The sequence below is a fragment of the Dryobates pubescens genome, chromosome 11 (genome assembly GCF_014839835.1).
Source record: "Dryobates pubescens isolate bDryPub1 chromosome 11, bDryPub1.pri, whole genome shotgun sequence".
Classification (NCBI taxonomy): domain Eukaryota; kingdom Metazoa; phylum Chordata; class Aves; order Piciformes; family Picidae; genus Dryobates; species Dryobates pubescens.
Window position 1 is genome coordinate 3,998,918 of NC_071622.1, and position 24,054 is coordinate 4,022,971.

The following is a 24,054-nucleotide window of genomic DNA, read 5'->3' on the forward strand; positions in this document are numbered from 1 at the left end:
GGATAGTAATTTCAGAGAGAGATTTCATCATCTGCCTTCCTCCCATTGTTCCAAGGAAGTGTTCATTAGCTGAGCGCACCTTACAGAGGTTAAAACAGTGAAGAAGTTGCCAGAAACCATTTCATCTACTCTCTCCACTTCCTGAACTGAGCAAAAGTCATTTTGTGTTCTCTTACCTTTATGGTTTTGGTCTGGAGTCTGAGTCCATTTAATGTGTTAATGGCTTTCTCTGCATCCTTTGGATCAATATAGTTAACGAATCCATACCCTAAACTCTGCCCTGTTGAAACACAAGAAACAAAGGAAAAAAAGGACTCAGTATTTTTTTGAAGCACATGAAAAACTTCCAAAAGTGGGAACACAATTCTCTTACACTGCTCATTTCATCCCCGCTGTCCCCTATGGTCTCTACGCTGCTCTTCATTTCATTATCTCTTTAGTACCGTGGAAGCCAACATAAATTTTAAATTGCTGCTCTGAAGATCCTGCTTTAAAAATAAAAAGCAACCCCCCCTGTCTTCCCAGGAGTTTACAAAAAAGCATGTACAAGGCTTGACAGCAGCAGAATTGTGTAATAGTTCTGTGCTGAGTTCCTAATAAATGTAACTGGCTGACCTGCCAGAGCAGTAAATGAGGCCATCTCTTAAAAATAAAACCTGCACACATGTAATTTTGCTGCTCCTTTATAAACAAGTTTAAGTGTTTAAAATGCACAAATTAGGAAGCAGTGTTTTAACACTAACAATGAAGCCACTGAAAAAAGGCAACCACCTTTACATCTCTCTATTGCTCAGGGAGCAGCCAGTAAAATAGGAAGAGAAAGGACAGATCAAAATTGCAGTAGGATAAGACCACATTAAAGCTTTCCTCCCTGTATTAGAGATGACAGCAAAACCAAAACAGTACAACAACTGCTGCTGTGCATGGGATGGCAGGAGCCCACTTCAGCAGACAAAATCATTTCAACAGCTCCTGTTTCACTAGTAAGATCTGTGTTAGCAGCAGGAAGAGGAGAGCTGGTTAATAACTGGGATAACAGACACGGCACTGGAGAGGCTGTGCTGTTCCCACTACAGACCCTCACGCACACAGAACAGTGTTGGAACTGTGGGGCTGCAATGGGCTGTGAGAACCTGTACCAGAGAGGTACCTTCTCCCCATTCCCAAAAAACATCAATTCTATTAATGCGATGTGACAGCCACTTCCAGATCCCTTCCTTCAAGCCTCCTACGGAAGTCATTCGGCACATTTAGAGAACAGTAATTCTTACATTTCTTTAAGGCACGTGCGCAGACATAATCAAATTTCAGGGATAAGCAAGCCCAAGCAGGCAGGGAAGCTGTCCTGTATTTCAGCCACACTCCTCCTTATACACCCTTCATGGTATCTGGAGAACAGCAAGCCGAAAGACAACCTGCCTTTGGGCGCTGATGCACAGGGGATCTAAGTGCTCCTGCTCACAATCAGCTAGAAAGGAAACCTGTGAAAATCCCTCCCAAGAAGGGCACCACTTGTGGAATACTTCTGTCTGTAGGAGCAGTAAGCAGCAACCCAGCTCCTGCTCATCAGGAGAAAGTGGAGGTTGGGAAAGCAGCTGCACACCCAGTGTCTTGATGTATCCCGGAGGCACAGATCCTGCCTCTCAAGCACAAAGCTTTGTTTCTTTGTCTCCTGGACTACAAAAAAGCATCTGTGCGTTTCTCAAAGTCAGACACCACCAAAAATACAGCGTTTGCTGTAACACAAATACAGGGAGCACTTCTGTCTTACAAAATCAGATCAAAGCACTAGAAGCTGCTAACTATGCAATGGAAGACCTTAAAAATCCATGGAAACACTGCAGTTCATATGTCTAAAATGCCCACATGCAGTAATCAGGATAAAAAAAAAAAGGGCTGTTTTAATCTCCAGTATATTCAGGGAACAATTCCATCCAATCAATTTCACTTCAGAAAACAAAAAGTATAAAAACACATCTAGTCTTCCTGAAGAGCTGATTTAATCAACAAAAACATTCTTACTCAAGTTACACAACATTAACCAAGAACAAGTTGAAGTCTGACTGAGCATGAGGCCTGGAGCAGAAATACTGTGAAGATACATTCCATGCTCTTGTCATCTACCTGAGATAGTTCTACAGCCACAATCCCTGTGCCTCTGAATGTACCAAATCCTTAAATCTATTTAATTCTTAATGGTGCTAGGCAGAACGAAGCCATTGTCTAGGAAACAAACCTCCTTTAACAGAGGAAGTTATTTGTCCAATTCAGTATCCACGGACCTTCAGATGTACGTAGGTAACAGGTGTAGCTGACGCCAGGCCCCGAAATTTATGTCAGCCTGAACACAGACTTCCACATCTAGCCACTGTTATTCTCAAAATACACAGACTGAGACCCCCTAGAATACATAGAGTAGTCTTTAAATAATCTCTCATAGAAAGATTTTTACTCTGTAACAACTTCTGCATGGAAGAAACCAGATAACCTGACAGATAACACAAGCTGTATGTAAGGACAACAGTGACAACAAGAATAAGAACATTTCATACACCATTCACTCCTTTTCTTCCAGTTCCCCAGTAATATTAAAGTTACTTAGATCTCATTCTCACTACCGCATGGAAACAAACTACTTTCTCCAAGGTGGAAGATAAGGAACATCAACACAAAGCTGTCTACGTAACCTGCCCGCAGAGAGCCTGGCTTAAAGAACATACTGTCATGCAGTCCTGCTTAGAGTAACAGGTACACAGGAGAAAAAGATTTCCTCTTGTTAGCATATAACTCCTGAACATCACAAAATATATTCCACCACAAGTTTTCTGTAGGGCCGGTTGTTCAAGCTATTAGGTATGATTTTGTATTAAATACAGCAATTGCTATATTACCTGCATTACATCCTCACAAAAAAGGGTGGGGCTACTCATTCTAAATACTGAGTTTCTATTAATTCAAGAGAAATCTCTTCAATCTCAAACAACCCAAAACCAGCAAACAAAACCAAATCTCAAACCCCACGCCCTTTACAGCCCAGCAAAATCTCAGGGCATTTGTTTCAATCAGCAAATTCCTGTTGCTGCTTTTCACCACATGCCTCACATTCAGTAAAGAGCTTGCCACTAAGGGGTATATTTCGTTTGGTTTACGACGTGTTTTCAAGCATCTCCCTGTAACATTTAATGAAGACAGACACTGCCCCTCCCTTACCCCAGTTTCTCAAAAATATGAAAACAAACTAAGAGAAAAACCCCCCACAACTGTGAAGCACTTTCTGAGTGCTGGTAAACACCAGCAAGTTCTAGCATGCTAAACATTTATAGCTAAGCAAGCAAAGAAAAAAAATAAATATATCCAGCTAAAAATATTACCTTCAAATTACTCCCAAGAGCAATATACCTTAATGTCAAAAAACACTCTAGATACAAAATAACTAAATGATGCTACCAGTAGAGAAAGAGAAGGATTTGTTCAGAATACAGGGAGGCAGTAGCAACTTTTCCTTTAATCAGGTGCTCTTACTGCATGTATTTGAAAAAGGGTAACATTTCTTTGGACGTAATCTGGCAGCATGAAGCAAGCAGCTGGACCTCTCAGTGGGATCCCTCACAGACACTGAAGTTCATTCCCATGCTACACTTCCCAGGAACAGCACCGTAAATAGTAAATATTTTCCGTGATTTGGAATCCAATAGTACATCACATGCTGCGATTCTGTAGGGCAGGGAAGAGGTATTTCTAGATGATCCTAAAACACCACCTTGTCATATTCACTGTTACCATTGCTCTTTCTCAACATTTGGTCTAGCTTGCAGAGAACGTGTGGTAGACCACCTTCAACGATCTAGTAAAGCAAGCAGTAACAGGGTTAAAAATTATGATGGACTCGAGTCTTAAAAAACCCCAAGCACGTGCTGCAAATGTGCATATTTTGTATTTTAGAAGGCTCCACTTCAGAGATGAAAAATGACCAAAACTAAAACAGTGAAAAAGAATAAGAAATAAAGAAAACCACTACATGCTGTTTATAACATCAATCCATACACCCCAGAACTTAAGAAAAAGGCCATGCCAGTTAAAGACCTGTACCTGCCTTTACTTCTGTGAGCCAGGCTGCTCAGGCCAATTCCATCTTTAGACTGAGATAAAGGGGAAACTGGCAGCACCCACTACAGATTAGAATAGAAAAACTGCAGCAAGCAAGCAACAACCCAGAAAAAAGCCAACGACCTTTAACTATAAAAAAGGTCAGAATAACAAAAGCTTTTTTTAAGACTACAGAAAAAGCCCCTTAAGACTCATGCTGACTCATCATCAGACAGTACCAGTACAGGGATACAGATGTGTTATATACATCTGAAGAAGCTGTATCAAGTATTAACTAGAAACCCCAGGTGGAAGTTAAATAGGGGCTCCTAAAATTATATACCTTGAAATGATTACTCACACAGAATAGCCTCCAAAACAAAGACAAATAGCTCTTGTGATTTTTTTTGGTCATTCTTAACAGCACCAAAAAAATTTCAGGGACCTGGAGACAATTTTGCACTGGAATTTGTAGTGGGTCTGGCTGAGATGGCATTAACCCTGGGGGGGAATAATAATCTGGGATTGAAGCTGTATATTGCAGGAAGTGACACATGAAGAATGACCTGAACTGGCGAAATTTCACAAGGGGTAAGAACGCAGCAGTTGACTGAAACCAAGCTGGTGCTCAGCAGCAGAATCTACTGCTTCTCCTGTCCTGAACAGTACAGACAGTGTCCAAGTAACACCTGGAGAAGTGAAAGAAGCCCATGGAATGTACGAGTAGCATCTCTGTATTAAAGGACTGGGAATAGTAGTTGATCAAAATGTATAAATCCATCTATTGGGTAATTAAGATGGTTTAAGTGTGCAAGTTTAGATTACAAGTGTTAACAAGAATGGTGTTGAGTCAGCACTGAGATGGCTACGTGTATTCACTTATGGGGAACCTGTGCACAATGCAAATGGTATGGAGTAAGGGGTGGAAATTGTATTGGGTTTGGCTGAACTGGAGTTAATTCTCCCCAGAGCATCTTTCACAGTGCTGTGTTGTGCAGTGCTGTAACTGGGTGTTAATAACACAACAATGTTTTGCCTACTGCTGAGCCAAGCACCAAGGCTGTGCTTTTCCAACATTTCCCTCCCAACAGTAGGCTGAGAGATAGGCAAGATCCTGGGAGAGGACACAGCTGAGCCAGCTGACCCAGACTGACCAAAAGGAATATGACATCAGCACATATAAAGGCTGAAGTGGAAGAAGGAAGTGTGGGGGCATTTGTTGATGGCATCTGTCCTCCAGAGCAACCACTATGTATCCTGAAGCCCTGCTCTCCTGAGAGTGACAGAACATTATCTGCTGATGGGAAGTAGAAAATGCTGTCTTTGTTTACTCTTGCTTCCGAGCACAACCTTTACGTGCTTTTCATCCTATTAAATTGCTTCTACCTTGACTCACAGGCCTTTGGTTACATTTTCCCTCTCCCTCGCCCATCTACGAAGGGGAGTGATAGAACAGAATAGAATTAACCAGGTTGGAAAAGACCTTTGAGATCATCAAGTCCAACCTAGCACCCAACACTATCTAATCAACTAAACCATGGCACTAAGTGCCCCATCCAGTCTCTTCCTAAACACTTCCAGTGATGGTGACTTGACCACCTCCCTGGGCAGCCCATAGTGTGGCTCTGATGGGCATCTGGCCCCTGCCCAGGCCAAACCACCACAAAAAGCAGGAAGTGAGGACTGGGTGACCCAGCTAAGTACAGCTCCATGAGTCTCATGCTGAGCAAGGCAAAAATTACCAAATATTTGATACTGGACACTAATAACAGAATTAGAGGGGGCTAATAAAAATCAATCCAATTACATTTAAGGAAAATAGATTCTGTCAAACTAAACTGACATTCTTCTTGATGAGATCACAAGTTTAACTTAAATTTTCAGAAAGTCCATTTAATAGCATTGATATACTTGGTCTTCGGTACAGCACATGATTTATTACTGCTCATTGACTAAAACAAAATTAACATAGCACATTAAATGGATTAAATAGGTAATCAGCCAACAGATCTCTAACAGGGAATTGTGAATAAGAAATCACCAGAAAGATGTTTTCCTACAGGTCTCTCAGGAAAGATCTTGGTCCTAACTGTTTATTTCCATTGATGAGTGGAAAAACACCAAACTCCTTGCTCCTGAAGATCGTTAACTGCAGAAATACAGGATAAGGGGATAAGGACAAAGAGTGTAAAGGTACAAACCAATTTTAGCTCTTCAGTAAACTACAAATACATACATGCAGAGAACACAAACCTAAGATTGTATCCCAAGAATCCAAGTTAATGTGGCATACTTGCAGCATGGGAAATGAAGGACTTGGGTATAGCGTGACAGATAATCAACCACACCTCAAGCTCATAAAGCTGCCAAAAAGTGTTAAAATGATTGTTCTGGGCATAAAACCCAGGCACCTAAAGAACTGCTGCTTCTGATCTAGCTATGTGCATCCTTAGCAAAGCACTGAGCCCGGTTCTGGTGGATGTGCTTCGAGAAAGATACTGATGCCTTGGCAATGATGCCACAAGAACACAACACCGAGAATGCTCTCTCAATTGAACATGAGGGTCAATCTGTTAGGGTTAAGTTGAACCTTAACACTAATTCTTTAGTACTCACGGGAAGTGCAGACTAATTTATTTTTAATTATGTCTACACAGCAGATAAAGCTTGGAATGACATATCCAAGCTCCCACTGCTTGGTGATGATATCAAAAGAAACTGGGCAAGAAAAAAAGCAGGAACTGTTTTCCTGGGAATGCATTTGTTTTGGTTTTGACACCAAAGGTAACATTATTTTAACTGCCTACCAACCTTGTTGTCAGCTTTGCTACCACTGGAAATTCTCAAGGTTCAGATTTATTTCCTTCTGAAAGCTCAAGAAGAAATTAATCCAGATACCTTTTTGGCAAGGTGTCTTAAGTCCTCAATAATCTTTTCTACTCAAGCTCTACAAACACACTGTTCCTGCTGGTTTGTTCTCTATATAGTTCCTAATACGATCATTCCCACAAGGGAAGTAGAAGCAAAATACTTTCTCACAGAAGCCTTTTTATCACTGAAAACTACTCTAAAATCAACTAAAATATATATCTAAGAACACAACTTTGAATTGCTCACCTGTGACTGGATAAGTTTTAAAAGGATCTCAAGATATCCTTCTTACTTAAAAATAAATTACTTCAGAAAACCAAGTCATGTTAAAGGACTATAATGCCCACTACAGGCTGTCACTCATGCAAACAAGCACAAAATGAGACAGCAACAATGCAAACTACCTTAAATTGTGGTTTTGTTGTACCCTGCCCAAATGTAAAACCTAATTAAGGCTGCCCACTTGACAGCTATAACATGAACGCCGGCAAGCACCGATGCTTTTCTCCAACACAATCCCTTTCTTCAGAAGTAGGCCATGTCTGACAGCTCATCTTGCATTAGCCAGGCAGAGGCAGTCAGACTGTAACAGCCTTCAGTTACTCTGGGTTTGGTACCAAAAAAACAAAATAATGCTCACCATGAATTGCTTGAGCCTCCGAGTTCAATTTTTCCCTGTTCCAACCTCAGCAAACATTTAGAGAAGCTGCTGATGCCAGGGTGAGCTTCTACTGAAGCAGCTGAATGGAGCTTGCTGTCTACCTGTGACTCTTCCAAGCAGACGTTCCCCAGTGATTCTCAAACTGGGTACATTCCTAATAAATATCACCTATGGGTGGCTGTCAAGGAAAGTAGAAAGCAAGAGAGATGGACTGGAATCATCATGCTTTCCCTTTTCTAAGTAATAGTAAGAGAAGAGAGGTACTAATTAAAAGCAAGCCCTGCTCCAGCTGGCAGTCCCATTTCAGAGACAGCTCTGAGAGCCTCCAAACTGTTTTAAACACACTCCTTGAAGGACAAAGAATGGCAGCATCTTGTATGAAAAGCTGCATGAAGTAGGGGCTTTTGGAAAAGGTTACATAAATACTCAAGATGATACATTCAAAATATACAATGAGGGGTCAAGTGAATTGCCTGATACTGGGTTTTTTTGTTTGTTTGTATGAGCTACCAACACAGAGCTGCCTACCTAAAAAAGGTATCTATGGAGAGAAGATTCAGATCAAGGGAAAATGCAATCTGATGAAACTGGTTCAAACTCTGCTCCTTGCCTAGTGCTTTTTTTATACCAGTAACATCAGCCCCATTGACCATTCATCTCTTAATCAAGGAGAAACCCCAGCAATGCACACTGCAGACACAGGAGAAAAATCAGGAGGGAAACAACCTCTGTGCACAGTGCTCCTAGGACCAAAACTTTAACCTAGGTCTGCCACTGTCACAATTCACTGTAATCCAGCTATGAAGGTAACCTGTTTTGTGCTTAGTGCAGCTCTTTATCACTCCATCCACCCAGTCTACATCTTATTTGGAATACAATCCTTGTACAGACCAGGATTTATTTTGCAAATGCTCTCCATAAATAGTAAGAAATATTAAAATGTAACTATCAATTTTGCAAAAATTTAGGGGACAATGTGTAGTCACTGAAGGAAAAAAAAAAAGAGAAGGATAAGTAGTAAATAGCTTAGATTTTGCCTTGCAGGAATGTGACTGGAAACAAGTTTTGTTTGGGGAAATCTTCCATCAAATCACTGCATTTAAGGCGCCCTTGTCAAGTCTTTAGAGAAGATCCCCCTTCTAGATTGAGAAAAGTCAGCTATATTTAAACTGAATCAATTTTAGAGCCCCCTATAAGCTTTGATGCTGCAGTGCATTAAGGAGCACAACTTATCCTTAGTTAAAAATAGCTATCAGCAAAATTTAAGTGTCAGAATATCCCTTAAGTTCCTACCAGAGTGGAAAGCAAGGTTCCAGAGTCACACTGGCATAAATCTTGTAACAGATGCCCTCCTAAAAATCATGTTTGCAGTTTCATAACAAATAAGCAAGCAAATCTAAATCCAAACCTCAGGGAAAATTCCCGTGTTCCACATGCTGAAGCTCAGCTCTAGCTAGAGGACCTCCAAAGGCATACATGCTGACAAACATGCTCAGATGGGACAAGATTCCCCAAGCAAACTCTTCCCCCTAAGGCATCAGTGCCTTGATCCCCAAACAGCAAAGGCTGGGTCCTCCCCATAGGAAGTCTGCAGAGAGAAAATTCTTATCACTACCTTAATCCTGGCAGTGCCAGAGAGACTTAGATAAAAAGCTCATTTGTGCAGCAGACAAGCCTTTTTAGGGGGCATGGGGGGGAATCAGGAATTGCACAATGAGCTCCCATGGGAGCTCTAGGCACATAGGATTTAATACTCCAGTCCAAGTGGAAGGGGCTTCTTTGCACCAGGCCTTCTCCAACGGAGACACTGCTACGTGATTAAAAAAATCCCCCAAAGGAAGCCCTTGCAAACAGTGTGCTACATCCCACGTAAAACTCTCCCTCAGGGAGAGGGTAAGAGGGAAAATGAACCAGACATTAAAATTGAGTGAGTGGTGTCTATATCTGAATGGGAAGTGCCAGATACCATGACAACAAGCTTAGATGAGAGGAATAAAAAAAAATAAAAATCCACTGTTGCCCAAAATGTGAAATAAAGCCTTTAAATTTAGCTGAAGTGATCAAATGATTAGTGCTAGCAAGCCAACTGCGACCCCATGACCTTCACAACTCTAGAAAAAAACATCAAGACCTGAACATGGTGTCCCCAAAACCAAAGCAAGACTCCTAAACCCAACTGCAAGCTCCCCAGAAAGCAATGTAATTCAACTAGCACCTTGCCAAGTTAGAAAGCCTCACTTAACTAGGCATTGCCAGGGGAGATCACAAGTTTTGTCCTCCCTCCTCTGTAGTTTTGACAAATCTCTTAATGCAAGATGGTGTAATTTAACATCCTGATTTCCAGCAATGCTGAAACAGCAGCAGTTCTTGTGTAAATTAAATAGCAATTGACAGAAGCTGCTATTCCTTAAAGACACAGTAGTGATTCTCATTCTGAAATAGCCTCACACATCCACACAGACCACAGAACAAGATGGTGCATGCCTTTACAGAGCCTGCTGCTGCCCAGCACAGCTAGATGATTCAAAAAATCCTACTCCCACAGAAATTTGCAGAGGACTTTCAAAAACACCCAGAGACTCCATTTTCATCTTGACCATACAGGGAAGAAACATGCCTACTCTTGCAAACAGTGCTTTAGTCTCTTAAAGGCTTCTAGCATTTCAGATGCTCTGCATCTCACCTGAAACAAGACTTGGCTTTTACCCCCATGCTACAGTTTCAAAGTCAGCTGTGTGCTTGAGGACAGGGACTAATCTGCATGCAAAGCTTAAGCGGTAGTTCGAGACAGATGCTGCTGACTTGGCTGGAGTCATCTGCAGTTCCCATTACTGTAGCATGGAAACAGTTTATCTCTGTAACACACCTTTCCTCACAAACACCACTGATGAAAGTGCTTCTATTTCTGTTTTGGAGAACAGAAACTGAGAGGCATCAAGATTTCCAGGGTGAACTTGGACAGAGTAACACAGTCACTAGAACAGGGATCTAAAACTGCTTATCCTCCACCCTAAGACAGTAACCTTATTATTGGACCATTGTGAGTTGTGTTGGGCTGGCAGTATCTTGTAAACAAGCAGCACATTTCATGCTGCAGATTTATCATCCTCCTTTGTTTTCCTGCTTTATCAAGCTTCTTTAACTGCAAAACTGGATTTTAAGCATGGTGTGTTCATACTACTGCAAGCAACTGATTAAGTATGTTTTCAGAAGTTACTGTTCCTGACATAAGACAATAGCATTCCATTTCTGAACAAATATTTGGATTTCTTCCCTCCCTAGTTGACATCTCTTGCTTCCCTACTTTTCATCTTCTCCTCCCCCTTCCTTCAAGGAGCACACAGCCTCTGAATTAGCAGCTGTTCTGAGAAGAGCAAGGCTGCACTCCTCCCCGCTTTGTCCCAGAACAGAACAGGGACTGTACTATAAAAATCCAGTGTTCTGGGGACAGGCATGAATGGACAAGAAACAGCTATGACTTGTCTAGCCCAATTAGACAACTCAGTGCTGGGGAAGAGAGAAGTTAAACACAAGAATGCAGATATTAGAAACAGGCCAAATGAAAACAGTAGTAAGAAAAAGTAAAAACAAATACACCCAGGAAGAAGAGGTGGGGTGGAAAGACAGACTGACATATAAAAATTGGTAAGCAGCAGGGTGAAAAGCAATCTGTAACAGGATCTTAAGAATTCACTGCATCGCATAAAGCATGTAATATGTAGTAGGAAGCTGCTTACATCCCAAATAGGCGATGTCACATCATGGAGAGGAGACATGGCATCCCTGGACCAGGGGTAAAGAATAGCAAAGACTGCACTCAGTTGTAACAAGAAATGCATGGACTGGAAAGCAACAAATTGAAGACAAATTTCAGCAACTACCAGGTTTTCAAATCAAGAATATCTTCATGCTTGAGTGTGACTTAAGATGCAAGATTAGAAGTGTCCAGTATTAAAGCATTAAAATCTGCTACCCTTTGGCTACATTGTCTCTGAAAGGGGATGCAAAAGCCTGTAGATAATTCGAAAGTACAAGGACCAACTGGATGTGAAATACTACAAATGTGCTACTTAATACTTACCCATAGGAGAGAATAAAATTAAGAGGGTAAAAATATCATATGGTCTGAAGGCTAAGAGAAAAGGCACTCCAGTGAGAACCAGTAGGTCATGAGAGAGGTACAAGCTTCATTACAGCATAATTATCTTCCCCTTCCTGCATCCATTCCAATGCTGGTGCTTCTAAAGTTTAGATGAAAGTGGAAGGCAACTAAAAATTACTGAACAGTAGAGCAGAAAGTGAAAGCAAGCCATAAGAAACAGCAATTTTTCACTGTCAGGCTTCAACCAAAGGGACAGTAAATTCAGATCACAGTGATCCCATGCAACGCACACAATTTTGGCACAAATATACCAAGCGTCTGCAAATTTAACAGAACTGCTGCAGGCACCCAGAGTCAGAGCTTATGAGAAAATCCACCCCTCCAGAAGACAATGGGACTGAATGGCAGAGCAATGGGGAGAAGAAAGGCTGAAGGACAGAACCACAATAGAAACTATGCACTGACCGAGGTTTCCATTTTCACTGTGGGTCTTTACTGCACAGGCAGAGTGAAAAGTCTGTTGTGGTTTAAAGAAACATGCAACTTGTTTTAGAAGAAGGATTTGTTAAAAGGCTAAGAACACAATCTCTGTAAGAAGAAATATGCAAGCAAAGGAATGGGGTAGGGGAAAGGACAGCTAAGACATGAAAGTACAGTGCATCCTCAAACCTAGAAGCATTTTATGTGCAAACAGTGGCAGTAAAACTTCCAGTCTAAAAGCAAATGGTAGAGGCACATAAAACTGGAGGAAAAAAAGAGGGTTTGTTTTTCAAAAGAGGAATGTTAAGTAGGACATAACAATACACTGCAGCAGCAATATTTGAAACCTGGTTGACTGCAAATTCATAAAGCTCTGGTAGTTTTGTCATTAAATGATTAAATTCATCAGCATTTAAGATTTTGTACCTCAAATTGTCAAACAACAAAACCCAAAAGCCACTATAACATGAAGATTTTTACAGTAATTCTGAGCAATGACTCAGAACACCTATTTTGTCTCATAAACAGCCTCCTAATTAAACTCTTGAGTTCCACTAACCAGTTTTGCCAATGCACACAGGAAAGTAATTTATTACAGACCAGAACACAAAATTTAGTCTTAACAACACAACCTGTGTCAGCACCACTTTTAATCTGATCAGCAAAAACAAATAAAAGCTGCAATCTGACAGCTAAGAAGGTTAATCTGTAGTAGCTAGATTTACGTAGATTAGATTGCTTTACATAGCATAGGGAAAGAGGCTGAGGAAAGTAAAGCAACTTTATTGTATTCCAGAACATGCTACCTGTAAAAACTTTGCTACCCATCAATACTTAGACTGCAGTGAGCCTACTTAACAAATTTCCTTTGGCTCCTAAGGCAGAACTTTCAATAACTTCAAAACAAGAGCAAGAATTGAAGTATGTTTCAAATATTCACTGTATTTCTTTTATGTACTCGCAGGTAACAGAAGTAAGACTACTGAACGGAGAAAAATAGTACGAGCACACACAGTGGTAATAAATTCTTGATAGTTTTGTTGAAATGAGTATACTCCTTGAATTTTCTCCTCTTAGAGGTGGCAGATTTCATTTGTACTGACCAATACCCTCTCCTGTGACATGACCCAAGTGTATGGCACACTGGATGTACCATGAACAGATGTTGCTGGGTGACCACCGCTGAAAACAGCCCAGGCTTTGATACACATTTCATGCAAAAAGACTTTTCACAGTATTAAACATACAGGTAATAAATATAGGAGAGGGGGGCAAAAGACCACATTTTTCCTCCTTTCATTTTTCCCTCCAATTTGGTCAAGTACTTAAATATACCTTACTTGAAGCAAGTATGTACCATATGCATACCAATAAGCCATCAAGGTAAAAAAAGTAGCAGAAAGTACAAGGGATAATGATGTTATCAGTCAAGCTCCCAAGCTGTTCCATGTTTGACATTGGGTTTCTTTTGGTTTAAGACAAAGTAACTTCCAGAGCAGGAAAATATTTAGAGGGGAAAAACCACACACACCAAAAAACCCAAAACAAAACAGAAATGGAAGAAAGGTGCATTGGTAAGTAGAAATGACACAGATACAGCACAGAACAGAAGAGTCTAAAAAAGGAAATGCTGGAGAATGCTTTCTTGTTACATGTCCTATCTTCTTGTGCCCTACCTACCAGCCTCACAACAGGGAAAGACAGAACAGTCCCTACATCTAACTAACAACATCCCAAGGAAGAGGAAGGTGACCCCATTTTGTGGGTCCCAGGAAGCTGCAGCAAGAGGAAGCCTGTTGGTATCATATTTAAGGTGCTTTACAATATGTGAGCACAGACAATTATCTGTATAGGGCAGCAGGCACATTAGACCTACTGCAGGAACAGCAGCCCCTCCACTACAGCAACAATTAATCATACTGGCAACGCTGCCATTTGTTTGCTTGCAGGTGGGTATGACGCAGCTTTTTGTCCATCTGCTTTTGCAACACCCCTAAAATAAAAAACAAAACACCCAACTGAAAAAAGCCCAGTCTGGGCTCTTGTGAATTAGAAATATTCAGTTCTCGTGTCCCCCACCCTCAAACTGATATATTCCACTTACTAAACAGATGCTGTGAGAGTCATCAAAACAGCAGTACCAGGTCAGAGCAGATATCTGCCTGGTCCACTATCCTACCTGCAGCAGCACCTACATATCATTAACTTGCGCTGAAATTCCTGTCAGGGACAAGCAGGAGGATCTGCAAAGTCAGTGACAGATCTCGCACAACAGAAACAGACAGTAGCAGCTAAGTCCAACAGATCCTAGCAGTGAGTCAGCCAAAGGAGAGCCAGTGAGTAAAGTCAAAGAAATGGATTTGAGTGACATGTGTTCTTCTCTAGAATCAAAATCTCACAGGGATGAAAGACCACACGATAATTTTATCACAGAAATAAGAAATATGGCATGTGGGCAAAAATCTGTCTGAACAGGCACACAGAGGTGCAGAAGGACCTGAACAAGACTCAGGCTCTACCACAAATGATTCAGAATTAACGGCTGCAACACCCTACCAATGACAGCTCCAGGAATGAAGCGTAGGACATGAAGGATGCTGCTGAAATCCAAAGCTGTATGCATGTCTGTTGGCCACTTCCACCAGCCAAAACATTACCAAGAGGGTTGGTTATTAGCGCTGACTGTAAATGCACAACTGTCAGTGAGCTGAACACAAAGGTTGTTGGATTCCCAATCCAGTCAGCAAGAGAATCTGTTCTTTAAGTAGGACAAAAGAATAAATAGTGAGCAGTGTTAAGGATGGAACTGAACCTCTGAAGTTTTCTGGAAGCAAAGAAGGAAAGGACTTGAGGCCAGGAAAGAGCTCCATGCAGTAAGCATCTCCAAAAGAACTTCTCTCTACAGATGGTATTTCATTTGTCAAATACACAAAAACCAGGTTGGCTTGAAAGGGATATCTGAGTTCAAATCACAGTCAGAACACCTTGAAAAGCAAAGATCTGAAGGATGGTGCCTGAAGAGGTACTTTGTTTCATCACTGTAGAGACTGCACAAACTGAGCAAGCGCAAAACACAGAAGGAAAACAGAGTGCTGAGGACATACACTCCCATGGACACTGGATACCAATACTGAAGGTCTCTGGTTGACTATTCCCAAGTCACAGTAAAGAGATCTTGCAGAGATCTGGCTGTAGGGAAAAGCACCTGCCAGCTAAGAAGTCAAGTGATGACGGACCATCTCTGCAACAGAGAAAGGACAAGAAGTTTGTGGCTCACAGTCTGAGAAACAGCTACTGCAGGCAGGTCAAATAATCCTGGTCACAGGCTTACTACGTGCCATCCTAAAGCCAAGAAGCAGCTCCTAATGAAGTGTTGGTAAAAAGCAGTCTTACAAAAGGGAGAGCAGGGATAGGCCACTTTCAGAACCTGAAAGGTTTTACACAGGTCACTTCGGCTCTTGGACAAGTTGTCTAGCAAGAGCACTGGGGAAAGAGGCAGATGAAGCACAGCCACGCTGCTCCTTGGTAAGGCAGAAGGGCAGAAGGTGTTGAGTAGCAGGGAACAAACGTATGCTGGGAAAGTCAACCTCAGAGCCCTGACAGATATCTCCTGGTGTGTTGTCTACTGTTTCCCCAGAAGACCCTGCTAGAAGATAGAGCATTGTTAGTGGACAAAGCTGGCAACCTCTTAGAGATTTCCTGGAACTCTCACTCCTTTCCTCCCCTTCCTCCTTGTCCTCCCGGGGCTAAAAGGAAAGAAAAAAGGGTTAGGGACAGAAGCTGTGCATGAGTGGTGAAGCAGGGCAGAACAAAGCAAAAACAATGTAACACTTGGAAAGTAAGACTGGATAGTCAAACAGATAGTTGCACCAACAGAGCTCTTCCACCTGGCTCTTCACTAGTAGACAGTTACCTTCAATACAGACGGTATGAAGGACAGAAGGGGGGCCAAAAAGGCTCAGAGCAGGTCAGCAGATACTGAAAAGCCTTATAAGCAAGCTTATCTGGAAATCATAATTTCAGGTGCAGATGTGCTTGTGCTGTTGAGGAAAACCACGCTGCTAATCCTTCCTCACTAGACTTGAGGGGAAGGTGATGTGATTTACTCAAAACAAGCAGTTAAAACTGAAGAATAAACTAGATACACATTAAAGGCATATAACACTTCAGACCAAACTCCAAATTGAAACTGCTGAAGTTAATTAGAAAGCTCTTCCGCAGCACAAGGGTCATGCCTACTTGCTTTCTGCCTATTTGCCCCAACGCTCATTTCAATTGCTTTTTTCCAATAATCAAGAAATCAAAATTCTTTTGTTCGCCAGCACAGAGCATGCACCAGACTGCAGAGAGGCGATAAAGAAAATGAAGGATGCAAATCTGACCGTTTTCCTCAGCATTTAGAGTAGGCATCAAACCATACCAAACACATTTTAGAAATCCAGCACTAAGACAATCGCTGTTTCCATGTTCCCTCCTCAACACTGCTAACGAATTTAGTTTAGATACTTAATGCAAGCATTCATTTAGATGATAAGTATTTGGAGATGGTCTTGAAGCCGCAGTTCTTCGAACATGCAACACTGAAATTTGGTTTCTCTGCTCAAGAAGAGAATGTACTTCAGGAAGTAAGCTATAAAAATAACTAGGCTAACTAACAATTTATAGATGACCTTATTGAGGGTGTTTAATGACATGCAGTGCCATGTATTTAGTCTGTTTTGTTATGTCTTCTGTTTGATTCTCTGCGTGCAACTGGAGGTACCAGACAATGATTATAACCAAAAACCCGAAGCATGCTGTGTGTTCTGATTCACAGAAAGAAATTCCAGTTAGAAGCTATAAGCCACATTTTAGGCTTCTGCTTTCACAGGCACTTGTCTTTCAGCTGCAGTTACACTACTGTGGGACCACTCTTCCCTCACTGCATTTTGCCCATGCACTCAAAGTAGTAACTCCCCTATTAATTTCCTGTACCTACAAAAATCCAGTGAGGCCCATCTACAAGTCACTTCCTGAAAAACCTGAAGCAATTCACCTAATTCAGTATTGTTCTTCAGACAAAAGAGCTCTAGCAGAATACTCTGCTACAGAAATGCCTTACCCATTTCAGTAGACAGTAAGGCTTTTGCTTTCAAGGAAGTCAAATGCAGAACACTGAACTGCTTTGTACAGAGATTCCCTATACAGTTTGAGGAGCACTACTAAATATGGCCTTTAAATGCAATCAAACCAAATGCCAGAATTATCTTGTAAATGGTGAACAGTAGTAAGTAAGTTCGGGAGTTTTCACCCTGTTCTGAAGGATGTATTCTCATCTACTACTAGAGCAAAGCAACTGCTTCTAATACTTAGTTTAAAAAGAACTGTACCAAATAAATGATCAGAGATCAGTGACTAGTTATCACCACCCTATGGAGAATTACTAAAACCCCCTTCCAAGTCAACAACAGAATAAACTACCTGTACAAGGTATTTTTCTCCTAAACCCTGTTATTAGGTGGGCTTATGCCATGAGGTGTAAGTGTTTACATACTTTCCAAAGAGTTTATAGGCCTTATCTAACATAATCCCTACATTCTATAATCCTATCTGTTTAGTGTATTTTAAGTGGGGAAAACCGTTGGAACCAGTAATATCTCCAAATTGAAGGCACTTTGGAAGCACAATCAGCAAATTGGACATCACATATAAAAGCAGTTTACACTCAGATTAGACTTCCAGTCATTTAGGATCAGGTAACTTAATGCTGGCTTGCACAGTAAGCTATATTTATCTGCATATGGGTCATTTTTTCTTCCACTACAAAACAGTTTTGTTAAAGGGCATAACAAAACTCCCAGAGAAAAACACATACAAAACACTGGTAGCCTTTCTATGTGAAATTTTAAGTGAATAGAGGTTCTGTCTGCAGCTTCTACACATGAATAGTTATGAACTATTTCCCTTGAATCAAAACAAATATTTTCACCCTATGACAAAGCAGTACAATGTAACTAATATGTCTGCAATTTCCAGCCAGTCTTTGAAATGCTGACATAACCATGCAGTGGTTACCTATTGGCATAAACTACACTAGCAAAAGGCCTCTTCTATAATGAAGTTCAATCATTAATACTGGTTTTGCTTTGTGTCTTTCTACTGTGATAAACTTTGAGTCCCTCTTCACTCCCAAGATGGGCACCATGACCTCTTATTTATCTACTCTATCAGCCATCCAGGCCTTCTGTTCAGATATGTAAAGCCTAGCTGTTGTCCACTGCAAGCACTGAACCAATACTGGAAGACTTCTGCTTACCAAGAGAAGCTTAAGTAGCTTTTTTGTGCTGCTGCACATTTGCCATCAGATTCAAGAGCTTCCATCCTGGAGAGTCATCGTATTGTTGGGGAACATGATCATACCAGGCTTCCTTCCCTCCTGCCTCTTAAGCTCACCACTATGGTGTGCAAACCAACAGCTTCTGCTCCTGAGGATACAAACCTCCTCCATCCACTGCTTCCAAAACAGTTACCAATTACCATAGACTGAATTCAAGCTGGTTAACTAGGTGCCCCGGAGTTCAGGGAACGCCAAGCATGCAATCACTGAACATCAGTTTGGTGCCATCTTTCACTGAAAAACATGGAACAAAATCTGAGTCGTGGGTTGTTACAGCAGCACCTCTTCAATGTGTGCTGCTAAGCTGCTCATTATACAGGGAGATAGGGAAAAACAGCTCTTGTAGATGATAGACAACACCAACTTAACCAAGCATGGACATACTCCCTGACCAGGAGGGATTTTCTGATTTCAGTGGAAAAATGACCATTGAACACTGCTCATGTGAAAGATATTCCTGTATTCTCTAGTAATGCTTCATTACTTCTGGCTCTGCCATTTTGCTAGCTTGCAGTTCTTGGCGCATATGGCCAAACATCCAAAAAGTGAGGAACAGGCAATCCATAACTTCTGCAGAAGACTACAGGTAAACCAGCCTATTTTGTTCTCCAACATGTGACAACACAGATGCTAGTGCTTTGAGTCAGTAACTTCCCTGTCCTCATTTTTCACTAGGATCATCAATATTTATGTGATACTTAGATTAAAACTGCAGTTTAATGGCGTTGTAAGACTGCATCAGTCCCATTACAAATACCTGAAATCAAAGTGAAAAATAAATCTTTGTGCATGACCTTAAAAGAATTGCAAATTCTAAGGGAACAATTTAATAATAAAGTTGTGTTTTGGGAAGAGCAATGAAATTTCCTGATTATGCATGCAAAGAACATCAAATTGTACCACACAGCAGGAATATGCTAACTCTGTCGTAAGTTAAGTGACGCACAGACACCCTGTATCAATAAATATTTGCTTTATGGCATGCCTGGATCATGGTAAGACAAGAGATTTGAGTTCCAATGATCAATAATCAAAGTCTTTGGATGATTTGGAGACGTAAAGTCCTATGTAGATCACAGAGCAACAAAAGTAGAAATCTCCAGAGCTCAACTAAGGCCACAAAATGAACTGAAAACCTGTTAACAAACATTTCTTCTCACACAAACTATGTCAACAAGGACAACTCGCTTGGTCACCAGTAATTACAGTGTCTCTGATGGACACTACACTGACTCATCTTCTGTTTTCAAAACAAGGGACGAAGAAGTTAAGGATTTCTTCTCAAAAATATCAGATGAATTTGAGCCCTCTCCTTCCCCAAGCAAGGAATATACATAGATATCATTGGCTTGTCTTCGGACAAAAAAGACAAAGGATGTCTGCAATACTATGTAGCTTAGCACCGCTTGTGAGCTCTAAGCCTCACATCCATCTGCAGCTGTAGCCTTCCTCCACGAAGTCACCTTCCTTCACCTAATTCAGCTCTAAAATGTTTATGCCAATTAGGTGTTTTCTTTTTTTAAAACTCAAGTTCCTCCTCATTTTTTGAGAGCAGCTGATTAAACCTGAACAACTGGGTTGTTGGACGAAATATGCTGTAGCTATGAAATGGTACAGCAGGGACCAGTTTCACTGTTAATTTAAAATGCTAGAATTAATTAGGTAGTGTAAATGAAGAATTTAATAAGCACACTTTACAACCACAAGTTCTGCTTTTATTAAACACCCCTGCCAAATGAAAGCAACTATCTTCGGTCTGTTTTTCCTTGTCTCATTCCCTTAAAGTCTCTGCAGTGGAAAAAAAAACCCCTCATCTTTTTTTTTCTATCTATTGCAACCCCTCCCCCATAATTAAAATGTATGCCTGACTTCCATCTCCTCTTTCAAGTCACTAGCATCTCTTAAAAATGCTACTGTATATCCTGCCTGTTCTGAGAAGGTACCAAACAAAACCAAAGTTTACAATTTTGGTTTTGAATACCAAATTAAAGGCTGTCTTTGAAGCTATCATTCCTATTCAGCTCAGTACGGTGTACTACCAAATTAGCATATTTTTTTAAGTCAAGGAATATGCCTGTTTAAACATGTGTCTTTCCAAAGCGAGGGGTAACATCACGAATCAATTCTCTTAAAAACCCTACTACTGTTCTAAGGCTGCAAAACGACTTAAGAGCAGATGACAATTCCTGACATACGTTGTTGAATCCATTCTGAAGGGTTCATACCAAAAACTCTCTCAAAGGGGTTCTGTATGTTTAACAGGCTGTTTAGCTTTCAACTCCTTCAAGAAAGTATTTTGGGAGCCACAACATTTCAGAAGTTCTGTGTAATTCCTTAATGGGACAGGGGAAATCAAATCTTCTACACGAACCAATTCAATCCTATCTAGCCTCAGAAATACAGTGGAGATTTTCTAATATGGTTTTGCCAGGGTAACTGTTTAACAAAGATGATTTGGTTCATGACCTTTTCTGTTTCTTGAAACCACCTCTCTGCAGCTAACATTTTATTCTTTCCTCTATTCACCTTAACAAGGAAAAGAGACTTCCTATGGCAGCAACCCTTGTTTTTAATACAGGAGCTCCAGCATTTGTTTAGATACATTACAACAGCACACATCTGGCTGGGGTTTATTAAACACACAGAATTCTGAACAGAAACAATAAAACAAAACCTATATTGTTTCCACCTAAACTGCACTTCACCAGGTCAGTAACAACAGCTTAAGAATTTAGTTTCTTCAACACAACTTTCATTATCAAAAAACCTACACTGACTTGTAACAAGAAAAACAGACAGCCCCTGAGAAGTCAGTCATTCTGCTAACAGCCAACTGCCATACTTCCACCCCCTCCACTCTTCCATCCCCCCCCCTCCGAATATTAAAGTTCCACAAAGCCTCATGAAACACACATGACAATCCAGAAAAATGAGTTGGGTATGACCTCAGCGCATTTCCTTTTTTTTTCTTACTCTCAATGTTCTGAGAACCTTTGAAAACATGGACTGCTTCTGGCAGAGGACTACATTCAATTTACTCACTCTGAATTCAATGTGAGGAATGAACACACATCCTAAAATTTAGTAACACTGCACAATGCCTTGGTAACAGGCCTAAAAACCTTAGCAGATTAAATTATGCTTTAAAAAAAATGGCACAGGTTTTGGAGAACAATTCTTTTTGCGCACTCGGTTGTCTCGCACTTTTATCACTTCAAAACAACATGTACGCTCCTCCATCGCTTACGGGTCATGTCCTCAAAAGCATCTAAGTGCTTTACAAAGAATGTTTTATTTTAAGTATTTTACTGATCAAAAAGATTTATGCTTTTCGTATGGAAAGAGAAAACATAGGCAAAAAAACTACCCAAGACTCAGTCAGAAGATAATATAGCAAATTTCTCACATCTTAAAGTACAGAGACAAAAGCTTGGAGATGGAATAAAACAAAAAGAACACTGTTCCTAGCTGATGAAGTAATGGCTCTGTCCAAAATAGCCAATTCTCTTTGAAAACAACGCTGAATATCTGAACTCTTGAAACTATCTTGCAAGGAAAACAGCCACAAATTTGAGGGATATGGAAAGCAAAAAAGCTCATGAAACACACGGCCTACCATGATAAGCCAAGCTAGCCACACTACACTTCTGCAGATGAGGGTTAAATATTCACTACTGTCTGAAATAACTGAAGCAACCTTCATCTTAATTTCACAGATTATTTTCAGTGTAAAAGAAAAACTAATTTGGAGCTAAATTAGTTTGGTGGCAGATACCAAGGGTGGTATGTCACACTGGCATACTGGGCCAGTTATGCTTATGAAAAACAACTTCAGCTGTTTACAAAGAATTTTTGGAGTGGGAGGGTAAGTGTTTAACTAGAAAAAAGAACAAAGTTCATTCAATTTTTCAGTCTTCTTTCTTTTAATACCCCTGAAGCTGTGGTCCAATCAGAAGATATATTGAAACAGATACATCATGGTCAACATGCTAAAAACGGTCTGCTGGACTACACTTCTGAGGACTTGAGCTGCCCTGCAGCTACTGCCATTTGTTATGTGCCTTGTGTTCAACCAGAACATAGCTGTATGTCAGGAAGTAAATAAAGAAGCAGCACTGCACGTTTCAAAGTACTAAGCAGATCATCCTAATGCTGCCAATACAATGGCTGCCAGGCTGTGATAGGAGATATGAAGATTCACATTTTAATTCCTCATCTTTACATGGTGACTCTTTTCCACAGAGCACACACTCAAGTTGCCAGGAGTGCATCTCAGAGGATATGGCTCCTTTTTTGGAACTTTTTCCTTCCCAAGGCTGCTGCTCTGTGCTAAACATAACAGAACTGGTGATGCACTGAACAGCAGAGAAATTTCAGCTGTTCCCCACCTACGGTGTGAGTAGACACAAACCCTATAAAACTAACCTATAAAGCAAGCTATAAAAGCTGATTGCTTATCCCATCATCTTGTGCTTTGGTGAACTCCTGGCTGTGGCAGCAAGGATACAGAGCAGGTGAGGCTTGTCTGCACCCATCCACACCCCCACTGGCAAGAGGGCAGGCCTCTCCTCTGAGGTAGTATTTGAAATGGGAGACACTTTTTGTTCTGAAAAGAACTACCAATAATGGATGTTGCTTTGTACAGAAAAAGATCATGTCAAATCACGATGTTTTCAGGGAACAGTGTTCATTAACCGAGGCCTGTAAGTGTCAAAACGAGATCCAAAGCAGTGACTTCCAACTACAGACCACTGCTGTTTGAGAATGCTGTGGTGGGCACAGAGTCATCTTGACTTTACGTTACTACATGGAAGTTTGATTAAATGTGTGGCAAGGTTCAAGAGACATCATCAGAATTGGGAATGGTCAGTTGGCACAAGTCATTCAGACTACCCTCCAACAACTTAAGGCTATGTTTAATAACAAGCAGAGCTATCAGGAAAGCCATGTCATCATCTAAAGTCTGCTGAAAGAAGCTGCACCGCTACATGCAGAGCGATAATGTTCGTACCTCCCTTCAGATCTCCATGGAGGCTGAAAGACAAGGGGCTTATCCTACAGTGATACTAGATCCAGTGTACGTCATTGAAAACTAAAGGCTCACAACTGGAAGAAGTTTATCACAGTATCTACAGTATTCCCTGTACTAAGTGCTTACAATACAAGCACTGAGGTTTTGCTGACCCTAACTGCAAGCTACCTTTGACGCACGTAAAGCCAACATGAAGTGCTTACCTGTAATTTTGTCTCTCACGAGCTTGCAGGATTCGATTTCACCAATGCTTCCAAAGAGACTCCTGAACTCCTCCTGGGTCATGTTCTGGGGTAAATAGTTGACTATGAGGTTGGTTTTGCTGTCATCTGTAGCAGCTCCTGTCTGCATGGGGGAAGGGCAGTTTCTACTGTTGCTGGAGGGTCCATTGGTTGTATTGGAAGTAGGGCCATTCGACACCTGAGGCTCCATGGTGCTAATTATCT

General features: G+C 41.0%; 1 protein-coding gene across 8 annotated transcripts in view; it reads right to left on the minus strand.

Annotated features, from left to right (window-relative positions):
- ELAVL4 (ELAV like RNA binding protein 4) overlaps positions 1–24,054 on the minus strand; it is an 80,835-nt gene that overhangs the window by 17,109 nt on the left and 39,672 nt on the right. For all 8 annotated transcript variants that reach the window (XM_054165377.1, XM_054165374.1, XM_009909013.2 and 5 more), the window contains 2 exons: positions 23,812–24,052; positions 177–280 (listed from right to left, as the gene is read on the minus strand). In XM_054165377.1, coding sequence (XP_054021352.1) covers positions 177–280; positions 23,812–24,052 — 345 coding nt within the window. The remainder of the gene's footprint in view (positions 1–176; positions 281–23,811; positions 24,053–24,054) is intronic.